General features: G+C 50.1%; 1 protein-coding gene across 1 annotated transcript; it reads left to right on the top strand.

Moving 5' to 3' along the window:
• Positions 1 to 1,417: 1,417 nt before the first annotated feature.
• PPM1M (protein phosphatase, Mg2+/Mn2+ dependent 1M) lies at positions 1,418 to 16,136 on the top strand. Its single transcript, XM_030569683.1, is given in 15 exon segments — positions 1,418 to 1,598; positions 1,601 to 1,659; positions 1,662 to 1,707; positions 1,710 to 1,756; positions 1,758 to 1,774; positions 7,830 to 7,953; positions 8,939 to 9,077; positions 9,080 to 9,192; positions 10,027 to 10,142; positions 10,983 to 11,067; positions 11,736 to 11,854; positions 12,852 to 12,915; positions 13,334 to 13,441; positions 14,071 to 14,219; positions 15,773 to 16,136. Coding segments are annotated over 15 exon segments (1,386 nt in total). The 5' UTR covers positions 1,418 to 1,546; the 3' UTR covers positions 15,921 to 16,136.
• The last annotated feature ends 247 nt before the right edge of the window (positions 16,137 to 16,383 follow it).

Raw genomic sequence — 16,383 nt, 5'->3', positions numbered from 1 at the left:
TGGGGACTGCTGGTCTAGTAGGTAATGAAAATGCACAACCCCAAATGTGTATTAACTGCCCCATTTTCCATGGTGGAAATCATAACAAATGCTCTTGGGAAACATGGGCATTCAACAGCCAGGGGAGGCATCTATGTCAGATCTGGTGATAATACTTAGCACTTAGATAACTTTACAGACACGACTTAATCCCCACAACCTTCCAGTCCCCTGAGGTAGGATGGTAAATATTATCTCAAAGGGGGCGGCACAGACAGGACAATGCAACAGATTCAGAGCTGGAACAGAGTCCTGCAATGCAGCAGGATTGGGCGCTAAGAGATCCAGGCCTGGAAATCTGCTTGGAACTCATACAGCCATGAGTTAGTGAGAAACCAATACGCTCTCTGGGCTGGGGAAGGAAAGACTGTAGATGTGGGGTGGAAAGATTTGTGTAGGAGCCCGGAAAAGAGCAAGCAGTGTGGGAGTGGAAGAAATTGCTCAGTGCTTCAGGGGGATCCAGTAGTTTTGGAGGGTCAGAGGCCTATTTAATTTTAATTTGCCCCTTTATTAAATGACTTACCCAAGCACACAGACATAGTCAGTGTCAGAGCTAGCAGGAGTGGAGTTGCTGACTCACAGTCCTGTGATCAGACCACTACCCTTTTCTAACCTACATCAAGGACCTCTTTCATTCTGGTTTTGTCCTTCAGTGGTTGCTCAAGTTTGTACAGTGCCTTATATGTGTCACTTTGACATCATCTTTACTAGCCATGAGGAAAAGAGCTGTTCTACTGTTCCCTGTAGTGTCAAATATCACCAGGACCAAGGAAGTCTGCTCAATGGTTAGAGCACTAGACTAGGACTCAAGAGATTCAGGTTTGATTCTTGGGTGGGCAAATTACTTCCTTTCTCTCAGGGCCTCAGTTCCCCACCTGCATAATGGCCATAACACCACTCCCCATTTTTTAGTCTCTAATAGGGTGACCAGATGTCCAGATTTTATAGGGACAGTCCCGATTTTTGAGTCTTTTTCTTATCTAGGCTTCTATTACCCCCCCACCCCATCCCGATTTTTCACATTTGCTGTCTGGTCACCCTAGTTTCTAAGGTGCTACAAGGGACTCCTCGTTGTTTTTGCTGATAGAGACTAACATGGCTACCACTGAAAACACTCCCCCGTCTGTCCTGTTTAGATTGTAAACCCTTTAGGTAGGGACTGCCCCTCCCCATGTTTGTACAGAACCCAGCATAATAGGGCTGCATTCTTGCCAATGCAAATGACCAAAGACTTCCGTTAAATAACAACGGGAACAGCCTGTGTGCGGTTCTGGGTATTGCGGGGGCTTGTGCAGAGCGTGGGGAGAAGCAGGGGGCGGAGTTCTTGTGCAGTCAGCGCGTGTGTGGCTGACTCTCAGGCACTGAGGTCCCTGATTGCACAGCGCCCTGTACTAGCATTTATGACTCGTCCCACAGCAGGCAACTTCTGTTTTGGTCCCTGAGCTGTAGAGAGCAGTCGCGGGCAGAGCACGAAGCTGACGTGGTTTCCTGCTCGCGCTCCTTTTTAATGTCTTCAGTCTGGTTCAAGAAACATTTTCTGAAAAGCGGATCCTCAACAAAGCAGGGAACGCCGAGTCCCTCGGGCGGGGGGCGGAGCAGCAGCTGCCAGCGCCTCCCTGTACAGGCGGCCCAAGTTCCTGCGCGGAGTCTGCTCCGGGGAGAGGCTTCCGGCAGGCGGCCTATTTACTGTCCCCCCCGGGAGAGGCCGCTGCAGTGGGGGGACGGGCTACGCGGAGTGAGTACCCTTTGCTCGGGTTCCTGGGGGAGAATCCGGTGCTGGCGGAGCCTGGAAAACGCGTGTGTAAGAATTTGGGTCTGCTTGCAGCTGGGTGGGGGAGCAGGAGCAAAACTGATGGAATGCAGCAGCTTTAATGCCACAGCAGCTTTATACTGAGGGCTTGTCTACATCAGAAAGTTGCAGCGCTGGTGAGGGAGTTACAGCGCTGCAACTTAGGAGGTGTACACATCTGCAGGGCACCACCAGCGCTGCAACTCCCTGTTTGCAGCGCTGGCCGTACTCCCGTTTTGTCTCGGGTGTAGAGGATCCAGCGCTGGTAATCAGTATAGACACTTACCAGCGCTTTTCTTGACCTCCGTAGAATAAGCAGGTATCCCAGCATACCTGAGGAGCCTCTGGTAATCAAGCTGGTCTCCTTCCCCGGCTTGCTCTCGCGTTCCCCGAACCCCGAGCAAGCAGGTCTCCTTCCCTGAGGTTGCTGGGTGGTTCCGGGAACGCGAGAGCAAACCGTGGCGAAGCTGGTCTCCTCCCCGGTTTGCTCTCGTGTTCCCCGAACAAGCAGGTCTCCTTCCCTGCGGTTTGCAGGGTGGTTCGGGAACGCGAGAGCAAACCGCGGCGAAGCTGTCTCCTTTCCCGGTTTGCTCTCTCGTTCCCCGAACACCCGAGCAAGCAGGTCTCCTTCCCTGCGGTTTGCAGGGTGGTTCGGGGAACGCGAGAGCAAACCGCGGCAAAGCTGGTCTCCTTCCCTGGTTTGCTCCTCGCGTTCCCCGAACAAGCAGTCTCCTTCCTGCGGTTTTGCAGGGTGGTTCGGGGAACGCGAGAGCAAACCGCAGCGAAGCTGGTCTCCTTCCCCGGTTTGCTCTCTCGTTCCCCGAACCCCGAGCAAGCAGGTCTCCTTCCCTGAGGTTTGCAGGGTGGTTCGGGGAACACGAGAGCAAACCGCAGCAAAGCTGGTCTCCTTTCCCGGTTTGCTCTCGCGTTCCCCGAACCCCCCTTGAAGCCGCCCAACAGCGCTGCAGTGTGGCCACATCTAACACCACTTGCAGCGCTGGTTGCTGTAAGTGTGGCCACTCTGCAGCGCTGGCCCTATACAGCTGTACTAATACAGCTGTAACAACCAGCGCTGCAAAATTTTAGATGTAGACATGGCCTGAGAGTGTTCTGAAATCCCAGCCTGAAGCCCAGGGGAAATGCAAATACCGGCTCTTCATCCTATACTACAGCTTTTGTCCCCCCCTCCCCTGCCCCTCCTTGTGTCTGGTTGACCCTGCCAGCAGATCTAATGTCTAACTGGCTACAGCCACCAGCCACAGTTCTAGTAACTAGGGTTTGGGGCTAGAAGTGCTGAGAGTCCTGACCTCTGTGGGAACGCACCAGGCTGTGCCAGGGACACGAAAGCAGGACGTCAGGATGGGGTTAGAAAGATCTGCAAGTTTACTGCACCATAGTGAAATAGGAGCTTTCTGAAAACGTGCAGAGCAGTCAAGTCAGATCTTCCCCCCGTTGCTACAGAGTAGGCGAGAGAGAGGGTTCTCCTGTCAGGGGGTGTGAGCATGTCAACAGAAACAGTGCCTGCATGCTGCTGCTCGCACAGCCCCTGGGGCCAGGAGATGGACTCCCCAACCTCCCTTACAGCTGCAAAAGGTGCAGCAGAGGCATAGATGATCAGAGAACGACTGCCCAGTTAGGAGCTGCTTGGAGACAACCAGTGTTGTCTTCTTGGACTGCCACACGGCAGGGCATCAGCAGCTGGTGCCCAGCCAAAGACTTCTACCCTGAAGGCTCCAGATCTTCCTGACTGCTAGAAAGGAAGCAAGAGAATTAGGATGCCATAGTATTTCTATTTCTCTCCTGCCTGTCCTCCCAAAGGACTCAAAGCCCTCTCCAGGGATCCCATCTCCGGTGAAGCTCGGCTGCTTAGCAGCACTATACAGCTGCTCAGACAGGAAGGGAAGAAAAAGAAAGGCACAATCACTTGAAACTGCAGGGAGAAGTTTACAGGCAGAATGTAACTATCACTGTTGGAGTTTGGCCAGGGTACCTGTGCAAGAGAGATGGCGCCTTCTGGCAGCAGACAGCTCCTTAGCCCAGGAGCGGGCAAACTTTTGGGCCTGAGGGCCACATCAGGTTCCTGAAATTGTATGGAGGGCCGGTTAGTGGAGGCGGTGCCTCTACAAACAGCTAGGCGTGGCCCGACCCTCCACTTCTCCTCTCCTGATGGCCTGCTGGGGACCCGTGTCCCATCTGGCCCCCTGCTCTCTGTCCCCTGACTGCCCCCGGACCCTCCGCCTCTAACTGCCTCCCACTGCCCATCCAACCCCCCCCCCTCCCCCCCCCAGGACACTTGCTCCCATTCAGCCCCCCTGTCCACTGACTGCCCGGCTCCTGTGCACCCCCAAACTCCCCTGCCCTCTATCCAACCCCTTACTGCGCTGCCTGGAGCGGCAGCCACGCAGCACAGAGCACCAGATCAGGCCTTGGCTCTGCAGCTGCGCTGCCCAGGAGCTCACTAATCCACTGCCCAGAGCATTGCACTGGTGGTGCGGTGAGCTGAGGTGAGGCTGTGGGAGAGGGAGAACAACAGGGGAGGAGCCAGGGCTAGCCTCCTGGGCTAGGAGCTCAGGGGCCGGACAGGAGGGTACCGCTGCCGGATGTGGCCTGTGGGCTGTAGTTTGCCCACCTCTGCCTTAGCCTGTACTGGGGCAATGGCTCAGGTGGGCGGGGAAGAGTGCCCCTAGTGAATCAGTAGCATTGCTTTGTGTAGCACACAGGAGATTTCACAGCCAAGTAGTGCTCTCCACACCCAGTGCTGCTTAGCTGGGGAGATTTGACATGATTATAGGCAAAGGTTCCATGGCTGTAAGTAAGAGCAAAGGCAAGGGTTTAGCCCACCTTGCAACGGTGTCCTGTACAGCCAGCCAAACCAGGCACAGGTGAATGGGGAGACAGGCAGCCTCTCAGGTGCCAGGATCCAAGCTCATCACAGAGCAATGTCAGCACCCCTGCAATTGCACTCAAATGAAGAGGGAGCCACTGTGGTCTTTGGAGGATCCATCCCCCAGCTTTATTCATTCACGCATTTCCAACAGGCCTCAGCCTCAGTTCCTGTGCTGCCATCACTCTTCGACTCTTGGAGACAAACCCTGAGCTGCTGTAAATCCATTGGTGTAAATGCACACTACTTCAGTGAAGCTACGCCTGCTTCCTTCAGCTGAGGAGCTGGCCCTTCCTTTTGAATGTTCTTCCTATCTTCTGTGGTGACTTTGGGTATGGCTACATTTGGAATTTCAAAGCGCTGCCGTGTGAGTGTAGTCAGAGTGGCAGCGCTGGGAGAGAGCTCTCCCAGCGCTGCATGTAAACCACATCCCTCACGGATGTAGCGTGCAGCGCTGGGAGCCACGCTCCCAGCGCTGCTGCCCTGATTACACTGACGCTTTACAGCGCTGTATCTTGCAGCGCTCAGGAGGGTGTTTTTTCACACCCCAGTTGCAGTGCTGTAAAGTGTGAGTGTAGCCAAGCCCTTTGTTTATATTGAGTTGCACAGGTCTACTAGAAACCTCAAAACTGCAGAGAACTGGTCAAATGAGGCTCTTCAGAGTAATTCCTAGCATTGGAATAGGCAGGCCGGGCTGCGCTGAGGTGTTGTCAGCCAGACTTGCAGGCAGGAGGAGGAGACGTTAGTTCTTTGCTCTAAGGAAAACAGCAGAATTATTCTGATCATGCAAATGCCAACCTGAGGAAATAAATCAATGAGGTACTCGCTGTGCTCAGCCCCACCGAGAAGAGCAAAGCAACTGTTTGGGCTTTGGCTGCTTTTTAGGGGTAACAATACTGCTGGTTGCAGAAGCTGTTCACTTCATCCCTGGCCAAGGAAGGGCCAAGTTCTCTGGCTTACTCTACAGTGCAAAGGGAGCAGAAACCTACCTTGAGTCCCCTGCTGAGGATTCCCCTGGGGGTGTGGGCTGAGTCCCCAGCAGGTGAAGAGCGGATGGAACTGGCTCCTGTGCCCCTTTCTCAGTGTAGGGGGTGTGTTTGGGGTGGGGAGGTATATGTCTTGGGCAGATAAGGGGAATGGCTGGAGCACAAAGCTTCTTAGGGCCCCAGCCAATTAACATAATTCAGAGCAGCTCCCAGGCAGCTGTAAAGTGTGCTGGAGCCAGGACCAGAGCTAAAAATCAAGGGTGTTTAGTGGCTCCTTGCCATCTCCCCCTCTGCTGTGCCAGGAGTAAGCAGACAATCGCCTGAAGCATCTGGATGGTAATGACTGCCTGTTCTACTCTGTAGAAGAGCAATGAGGGTTTAAAAGCAGTAAGACTGGCTGGACAGCTCACAGACGATGAGACTCCAGTAGTCCTGTGCTGCGACTTTGCTGGGCTTTATCGTTGGGCCACATGCTCCCGTGGCTGTGTAGAGCAACTTACAAAAACCATCTCCAAATCCTTACCTGATCGGGTTCATCTTGATGCTCAACACGAACAGCCCTGCACCACCCAGGGAATCCTTTAAGGGTCAGTTATACTGGCATTACAGCTGCTTTGTACTGCCAGGGTGGTGCAAGGCAGTGTAGCAAAAGCACGCGTCTGGCCCTGCTGGTGTTAGGATGTGAATACCAGACAGACCATGGAGAGAGAGGCCTTTAAAGAGGGCACACTGGGACAGATGCAGGCAACCACAATGACCATGCAGGGACATAAACACAGCACAAGTCCTGGCATAGGTACTAGTACCATGCTACCAGAAAGCCAGTGCTCCCGGAGCCAAGGTCACAGAGAGCTAACACAGACACTCCATGCTGTATACATAATAGATTATCACACTACATTTTCCGTATCTCCAATCACTTGCTGACATTTATGCTCTTAATAAAAAGCTTTCTCCCTCCCAGTTCAGCTCCTTCCTTGTTTGTGCAGTGACTGCATAATGGCCCTGTTTGTTAGATCGCTGTCACATGACACAGAGATGACTGATGTTGAAAAGGGAACGAGCGTGGTCTAGTGGTCAGAGCACAGGACGGGGGGGATTCCATTCCTTGCTCCACCTTCGCTGTGTGACCTCGAGCAACGCCTACGTTTCCAAAAGCCTGCACTGATTTGGGTGCCTCTGGTTTAGGGTGGCCAACTTGAGACATGGTGAACTGGTTTTCAGAGGTGCTGAGCACCCACAATTGCAACTGACTTTAAAGAGAGCTGGGGGTGCTCGGCACCCTGAAAGTCAGACCTTATGGATCTCAGTGGGGCACCTTGGAAATGGAGACCTTAAACTTTGTGCCTCAGTTTCCCCATCTGTAAAGGGTGTGTGTGTATCTAATGATACACACGCCTCTGAGGTGGGACAGTGAAGCTACACTCACTGAAAGTTTATAAAGCATTTTGGAATTTTGAATGGAGGGTGCTAGAGAATTGCAAAGTACTATAATTATCCATATAATCATTCAGGCTTTGCACCAGAATGGATCTGGAACCCCCATGTATGTACACACCTGCACTACCAAAAAGGGCAGTGACTGTGTGCAATGACTGCCATCACTGACTCCTAATGCCCGGGACACCTCCATCTCCAATAAATGACATGGGGCTCTTCCTGATAATTAGTTTTCTGTATTTGCTCAGACTCCTAGGAGATCCATCCCTAGAATTGACTTGCCCTTGTGTGCTTCACAAAGCATTTCAGAATCATGATTCACTGTCCCCCCAAAACATGAGACTAACTTTAAAATCATGAGATTTTAAAAAGCTAAGTGTTGGATTCTTGTATTTGCCTTCTGGCATTTGAGCTATTGGGGGGTCATGTTTCCCAGTTTTTCTCTGCAGCCAGGAGGGCCAGAAATACAGTTTTTTAAACAAATGCAAGCTGAGATTCTCACAATCCCATGACTCCAGGAGCTGGGATTTGAAGAACAGCAAATGCCATCGGACTCATGATAAAATCACAAGAGTTGGCAACACAGCAAACTATATATTCCCCAGAGGCTCTTTACACAAGTGTCTTGGACCTCGCATAATGCCACGTGTGTATGTCATTTCCCAGTTAATTGGAGTGTTTGTCTCCTCAGAGTCATCAATGCAGAGAAATCGGAGTTCAATGAGGACCAGGCGACATGTTGTCAGATATCTGTCAGGAGGAGGGAGATAGGCATGGAGGAGGAGCAGGACTGGTTGATTCTTTGCTCCAGTCAGGTGATTCCATATGTTCTGTCTAATCTACCTGTATCACATGTATGGATGTATGTCTAGTTCCCCACTCACCATGGAACCTAGCTGAGTTTGTCTGATCCTTCATATGCATCTGTTTGGATGATGAGCACCCTTGCCTTGGGATTTGGCTCAGGGAGCCTGTTCCAGTCCCCATGGGAGGCAATGGAAAGTCTCCCCTTCTGTGGGTTTTGGGTTAGGCACTGAAGAGAATATCTGAAGAAGCATGGCAGTGCCCTGGGGGTGGAAGCAGCCACAGGCCACATAGTATAGGTTCCACCATCTTTGGCTATCTAGATGGTGCAAGGACCACCTGCTCTGACTGTACAGATGGTATGAGTCTACCTGCTGGTGCCTTTCAAGAGTCCCATTGCAGGAGAAAAGCTGTTCTCAGTGTATATCCCATTGCTGTCATGTAGTTCAGTTGCCTAGTAAACAATATCCTTGATATCCCTAACTATGTGGCTCTCATTAACTACTCCAACCTGTTTTGCCATGTCATTTACCATCATTGGGCTGCTGTCAGTGGACTGTTTGTGTCTGCATTGTAGCCATGAGGGGAAAGGCAACTGTGGATGGCAAAGGATGACCAGCTTCAGCTGTGAGTGAGAAATGCTGCCTCACAGTTTTTAGCCATGCATGAAAGTGTTAATGGTTTTGTTAATGTCCTGAATTTCCCATGAAACACTACAGGAAGCATGAACTCAGCATTATCCCTGCAGAGCACCACTGCGATTCTGTGCCAGGAGTAAAAACAAGAATGTTAGAAAACTTCCCAGGGCTCAGCACATGTCTGTATGTTGGGGAGGCCAAATGATTCGCTAGTGAAATCTGAAAAAGACATGGGTTATGTATATGCCATGCTGGCAGGACACATATAGTGTATATATAAAACCTGTCATCAAAAGTTCCAGGCTGTGCTACTGTCTGAACACAACCCCTCTCACCTTCACTCTTCTTCTCCCACTAGTATCTGATTGGTTATTACTGGGCCCTGTTTGATGGCCACGGTGGCCCAGATGCAGCAATAATTGCCTCCAACTACCTGCATTACCTGCATCAAGCAGAAGCTGGAGGAGTGGTGGAAGGCATCACTGAAGCTCAGCCCCCATGCATCTGAGTGGCTGCTGCATTTGCCCCAGCGACTCCCAGTTCGTGGAGGAAAAGCAAATCCAGCAGGAAGATGTGGTCATTGGAGCACTGGAGAACGCTTTCCAGGAATGTGTGAGTGATCCTTCCATTGGTACCCAGAGAATTGCAGCACTGCTGCTCCTCCCATGCCCAGTGTCCGGGATGGCCACAAACAATGAAGGCAATTGCTCAGGCCCCAGTGATACTCAAACTGGCCCCGTTTCTCCCTCCATCACTGCCGCTGGAGGATAGTGAGGCAATTCTCCTCATCTAGCACAGCGAGGCCCAACTCTTATCTGGTGTCCCACAACCAGTCTGCAGTCACACTCCCCAAACTGAATCTGAAGCCTCCTGCAGGCCAAACACCTCCCTTCTTGCTTGATCTCTCTGACGCCACCCAAACACGCAGCGGTTTAGGCAACCCCTCTATCCACACTCTTAGTTTGGTTTAAGAGCAGCTTATTGTAGTTTAGCTTAAATCTGATCCTAATTGACATAACTAATCTGAAGTAAACCTGGTCCAGACCAGACTGTCCACACAACTGTTTTCACTGGGTTAACTGAGTCTGTGTACATCCTGCCTGAACTAGTGCAACTGCACATATTTACAAGCCCTCACTGGCCTCTGTTGAGACGTTAAGGGGAGACATTCAAGGGTATAGAGGAGATAGGTGCACAATTCCCATGGACTTTCAACCTTTGAAAATCTTCCCCTCAACTTGCTACAAGACATTCAGGTGTCCCAGCGGTTCTGAGATCTGTCACGTACTAGGGTCCTGCAATGCTCTGGCAGCCAGAGCAATATCTTCATACCCCACTATTGTTTTATCAATTCTGTAGTTACCATCCTGGATTTAGTCTGTTGCCTTTCCTGAGAGCCATACTGCCACCGATCAGGTCACTAAGTGAAGTTGTTCACATCAACAGGATGAAGTGATTGGTCAAGAGATGGAAGCTACTAATCAGTCAGGCGGCTGCACTGCTCTGGCTGCCCTCTACCTGCAGGGAAAGCTCTATGTGGCTAATGCTGGGACAGCAGGTGAGTTCAGACCCCAGCTCATGGTGCATTTTGCAGGAGGCTCAGTGAGTGGGTACAGCATGCTGGCTTACGGGGTGCTGAGCACATGGATATGGCACACTGGGTTACCCCATCAAGATATATTCCTTCAGGCAGTGTGCAGCCCCTACAGAATTCCCTTACATCCACAACGTGACAGGTTTACAGACAGACTGGCAGGGCTATTTCTAACTGGCAATGTGCAGATAGCATTGGGCTATTGAATATGAAAGGAGCTACCAAGCCAAGGGGCCCCAATGGCTTTGTTGGTTCTAGATCCATTAAGCTGCAGCTAATACCACGTTCAGCTGCGCCAGTGTGACACAAGCATTGTATATGTCCTTTCTTCCTGATCCTGGCCTGTGGGTGCATTCAAATACAGAGCAGGGGAGGATTTTAGAGACTCCTTATCAGTTGTGAGTCCAGTGCTTCCTCCAACAAAGTTGTGTCATTCTTAAACTGACTAGGCCAAACTCTGCTCTAGTGTAAGAATGCAATTGCAATGAAATTATGGAAGTTACATCAACACTGAATAAGGCCAGCTGTGTCCATCTGCCCATACACCAAATTCATTCCTGGTGTAACTTTGACCTCAGTGGACTTTCACCTTCTGACACCAGTGATGAATCGGGCCCCAGGTGTTTTGGTGTGTACCTGACCCTGGGGAACAAAACACTCAGCAGCGATATAAGGGAGGAGGGAGCAGAGAGCGACTGTACTGCAGTTACTGACTCAGAGGAGGAGTACTGTAAATGAAAATTAAATTCAAGGTAAGAAAGCATTTTCCTGATGGCTATAAGCTTAGAACCTCCTCTTTTCCATGCAGGGCAATCCTTGTTCAGAAACAGAGTGTCGTGCCCCTGAGCAGTGAGTTCACCCCAGAGACAGAGCGGCAGAGAATCCAGCAACTGGTGAGTGGTGCCTTCTTTTAGCTGCCTGCATGTATAATGATGAATGTGTGTGCCTGCGAGATTGTACAGGTGAGCATGTGCCCTTCACCAGCCACTCCCTAGTCAGTGCCCCCAGCATCAAAGCTCCTCCAAACGTCATGGATCTTGTCCAGGCTGTCAAGAGCATCATTGTGATGCACTGCCCCCTTTGGTGCTGGGGAATTGGTAAATGCAGTATGGCCAAATTAAGAAGGAGATCACCCTCTAACACCAGCTTGAGTGGGTGATAAATGGAGCTCAGAAAATACAGGTTCTGTCAGCCTGCACTTCAGCCATAGTAAATGCTGGAAGGTAAGGGGATCAAGCCCCCAAGAAGGAGAAATGATGGCTGAGCCACAGCAGATCATAGCGCATAATACCACTACTTAGCTCTTACATCGCATATTCAATATGTAGATCTCAAGCATCTTAAACTTAAGTGTCATTATTCCTGTTCTACTGATGGGGAAACTGAGGCACCAAGCAATGATGAGACTTGTCTAAAAAAATCACATGGCACATCAGCGAAAGAGCAAGGAACAAAGCATAACCCCACTGCTGACTTCCAGCCCTGGACTCCATCCATGAGTCCGGGGAGAACGTTGTCTTTAACCCTTGAGATGACAATTCCATTTTGATTGCTTTTCTAGGCCTTTCTCTGCCCCAAGCTCCTGGCAGACGAGTTCACGAGATTTGAGTTTCCTAGGAGACTGAAAGGCAATGACGTAGGCCAGAAGATCCTGTACCGGGATTACTCCATGGCTGGTTGGTGAGTCTCCAACGCGTAGAGATACCCTTATAATTGCACTCCCTTTCCCGGGTGTCTCAGTGAGCTAACTTTTGGCAGTGAGGAGGTGTGCAAAGAAAGGGGAGGGTGCTGCCTGAACCCTCTGATCCTGAATGCTGCTTGTGAGGGGACAAGTGAATTTAACACTGATGACGGGAGTTGGACTGATGCACTGTTGTGATGGAGACGGGACGTCAGGCTCCAGGGTAAGCTGCCCTGCCAGTGGGCCTCAACATTTGTCCAGGGGCAACTAGCCTTGAGGAGTGAGTTTACATTAAATTCTGGACTCCTCTACTGCAAGTGCCAACAAGAGAGACTTGAGTGAGGCAGAATCCCAGCCACCAATTTGTTTTGGTCACTGCAATAGCTGTCAGATGGCAACCAGTGCAAAATGCTTATAGCCAGCTGCTTCCCACATTCCTTCCCCCAGCCCCTGTCCTTGCACAGAGTAGGTTGGTGTGTTTGTACTGGCCACATGCAGTGCAAGCAGTAAGGATAGAGAGACACACCTGAGTTCAGTCTCCCTGGGCAATGCTGTTGCCTCACAGGAGGCAGCTTGCCAGCCATTAGCAAGCCCCCTGTTCTCGTCTATCTACGAGGAAGGGCAATGATGGATTCAGGACAGAGAAATGACAGTTTACAGCATAAAAGCCATTCTGCATCTCATCTCTCTAGATATATGGCCAGGAAGCCCAGTCTTGGTGCACCAGCAGGGTGCAGATGGTGAGAAATGAGAGGGGAAGGGTCTGGTCTTGTCACTGAGGAACTGGACCAAGCCTCAAGAGAGCTGGGGTCAAATGCCAGCTTTGTCAGAGTTCTTGTGTAAGCTCAGCTGTATCACTTAGTCTCTGTGCCTGTGTCACAGGCAGTGTTGCAAGGCCGAGTTCACTGTTGTTGAGAGGCTCACACACTGGGTGATGGGCCCCAAAGAAAAGTCTTTAAGTAAATGAAATGCCAGCTGATGACATATTTATTCTAGGGGATACAAGACAGTGGAAAAAGCTGATCTCAAGTACCCTCTTATCCATGGCCATGGGAAGCAGGTAACTGAATTCGCTACAGACCCCTACCCACGGGGAGGGCAAGAGCCTTACAGAGAGCAGGATGAGACCCTAGGCCTGAAGAAGAGCCTTGAACCCAGCCCCGCCTCCTGCAGACTGCATCTCCATAGCACCCCATGACGTTTAGTCCAAACCAAGGTCTAGTGGATGGGTGTATTCATGTCAATGAAAACATTCCACAGGCATTTGGCCCCTCTGACTTTTTGCTCATATTGGGCCAGGCAGAATCAGACTCCGTCTCAAGGGTTCTCTTCTCTCCCATCAGTCCCATGCTCTGTGCCAAGCGGCATGGCCTGTGGCCTTTCTGCAGTTCTGCCTGGGAAGGGGCACTGACACCCAAAGTCACAGAACTCCTTCAGAGCACTGAGTTGCTCTGACACATGGCTTTGTTCCGTTCCAGACGCGCTTGCTGGGGACCCTGGCTGTGTCACGAGGGCTGGGGGATCATCAGCTGAAAGTTATTGACACAGACATTGAAGTCAAGCCATTCCTCTCCTGCATCCCCCAGGTAAGTGACTAGGGGGAAGTGAGGATTGTGATGGTGAACATAAGAGTCTAGCTGCCAGAACTAGGGATCCCAATTTAGTAGAACTGGGTCATGGAACCTCCTTTCTGAAGCAGCAGGACTCAGCCTAACTTGGTATTGGTTTGCATACTGCACAGCTTCCAGCAGATGGTATTAATCCAACAGCACAGGCTGGGGCGGAGAGGACGGGGATAGGGAAAGTTTCACATATATTGGTCTGTTTTCATAGCCCAGGATTCTTTCAAAGGAGCAATCCCTTGCTCATTCTAAGATTACCCATTCAGTGGTACAGTCACCAGCCTTTTATAACGATCCCCTAAAATGGTGCTAGTGCCTCAGCTTGTTATAAACCATGATGACTCATTTAGTTTGGGATTCAAATGCTCCTCAGGTTTCCTGACAATGGCAGAATAGGCCCACCCAAATGGACATACCCTAGCCATGTGCCTTTAAGAAGTTCATTAAGCATGACCACCCTTAAACAGGGAAATCAAAAAGATAGAATTTGCTTACATTTTTGAGGCCAAACATACTAGAAGAAACATGGATACCATTTGATATGAACTAGAGCTGATAGTGATTTACTTAGGTTTCCCCCAACTGTTCTCTAGGTGAAAGTGTTTGACTTTGCTTCACGTAACATTAAAGAAGATGATGTCCTTGTCCTGGCAACTGATGGCCTTTGGGACATTCTGTCCAATGAAGATGTGGCCCAGATTGTCAGGAGCTTTCTTAAGGAAAACAGAACAGACCCATACAGGTAGTACTGATCTTTTCTAGCTGTTACTACCCCATGCAGCTGGCATGGAGATGAGAGAGAGGCCCTCTCCCCTTGCTTTGGCCGTGCGACTACTCATGTTCATAGTGAAGACAGTTTTGAAGTCACAAATCACTCCACTCTCTGGCTAACTTGTCTTGCCCCTGTGTGTTAAATTCAACTCCTATAGCATTAGCTGCTGTACTCAGACCACATTGGCTTATCCTCCCCCTCTCTTATGGAACATTGTGGCCCTTCTGTACCATCAGTCAGTGTAGTCTGGTCAGATGTTCATCAGCATTCCTGTAACTATCCCAACTCGCTGCTTATTCCCAAGCCCATGGACCAGTCACGCTTCTGGAGACTGTAGATATAGACACATGGGGAGGTAGCATAGCTCAATGGACAGAGAATGGGCCTGGAACCAGGGATTCCTGGCTCGGTCAGTCAGTGGCTTACTGACTGACCTTAGGCAAGTCATGTCACCACTTTGTGCCTCAGTTTTCTCATCTGTAAAATGAGAATGATACTGACCTCCTTTATAATTATGATTAGCATCTGTGACAAAGCTCTGTCCTTGTCTCTGTGGGTCCCCCCTTTTCTGGCAGATTTCACTAGCCTCAGTGGCTCTCTGTGACCTTCCATGTAGCCCTTCTCTCTCTCTCTAGAGGCAAGGGTCACAGCCTACGAAGCCATTTTCATCATAAGCCAGTGAGGGAGGTGAGGAGAAGCTATCCTCCCTTGCACACACACTGTTGGCTCCCACTCTCAGTGATTAATTGGAGGGGGCAAATGGGTGAGCCTGGACCCACCCTCTACTCCGGGCCCCAGCCCAAGGACCCTAATAGTATCAGCTAGGGTAGCTGACCTTTTAGAAACAGGATGCGTACAATACCCTGGGCTACTTCCCCCCAGCAGCCCCCACATCACCCTTACCTCAGGGCCTCCTTCCTTGTGCCTGATATAGTGTGTATTGCTCAGTCTCTCCACCAGGGCAACTTCCTCCCACAGCTCCTGACATGCATGCCTACCTGACTGAGAGGTTTTTACTAGTTTCAGCCAGCCCCTGATTAGCTTCAAGTGTCCCACTAACCTAGCTGTCTCCACTGTTTTCTGGAAGGATCTTAATTGGCCCCAGGTGTCTTGATTAACCTGGAGCAACTGCCATTTGGTTACCATGGTAACAGATTTGTTTAGCCTAGGGCTAACATACCTGTTTCTCACTACTTTCCTATAGCCATCTAGCCGTGCCCTGTCACACATCATTTGTGGCCCCAGTGACATGAAAAAGAGGGGGTTGGTCTGAGCAAAAGTGTGGGAGCTAAAAGCACTTAACTTCTACCTCTGCGTTGGAAGACCTTTCGGCAGGCTGGAGAAAGCCATAACTTCTTTTTGCCCCTCTGTGAAATAGGGAGAATGATGCCTCCTTCATGGAGATGGTAAGAGGGTGTCAGTCAGGCTCCAGGTCATGCTTTGAACAATAGCAGTGCCATGCATTAAGTCCTTGAGAGAGAGATCCATGATAAACCCAAACTAACCTGGTTTTCTTGTTGCAGGTTTTCAGAACTAGCCAGGTGCCTAGTTCACACAGCAAGGGGGAAGAAGAATGGCCATCAGTGGATTTTGGATGACAACAGTCCAGCATCCTACGATGATATCTCTGTGTTTTTGATCCCACTGTACAACAGGGATGAGGACTGTTAGTGTTGTGAGATATGAGAGAGAGTCATATATCCATGTAATATTATAGGTCTTTGAGGCCTGGTATTAACAACACGTGCTTGACATGAATGCATGCATTTCAAGTTAGCAACCGAAGCAAGGACTTAAGGTGAAGGTCTAATTAGAACTCTGTGCAAAAACAATCTTATGTTCCAAGAAAAATACAGAAAGTCGTCAAAAAAAAAAGGAAACAGCAGGTATAAAATTGTATAAGAATTGGAGGAAATTCAAATGTCTTGAATTATGGCAGCCTTCCCAAGATTCTCTCTTTGGAATTGTGCAAGTAGAAGGCCTAGTAAACAAAGGCAAAGAACAGATGACACAAGGGAATGGACTATAAGTGGATCCTTATGATTTCTGCAGATCAGAATAATTTATTGATCCAGAGTTCTGTATGGATATAGATGTGGTTTTGCCGGCTCCCTGCGTCTTACGATTTTATCCT

Source organism: Gopherus evgoodei, chromosome 7 (assembly GCF_007399415.2).
Source record: "Gopherus evgoodei ecotype Sinaloan lineage chromosome 7, rGopEvg1_v1.p, whole genome shotgun sequence".
Lineage (NCBI taxonomy): Eukaryota > Metazoa > Chordata > Testudines > Testudinidae > Gopherus > Gopherus evgoodei.
The sequence above is the reverse complement of the archived record's forward strand: the minus strand, read 5'-3'. Positions and strand labels throughout refer to the sequence as shown.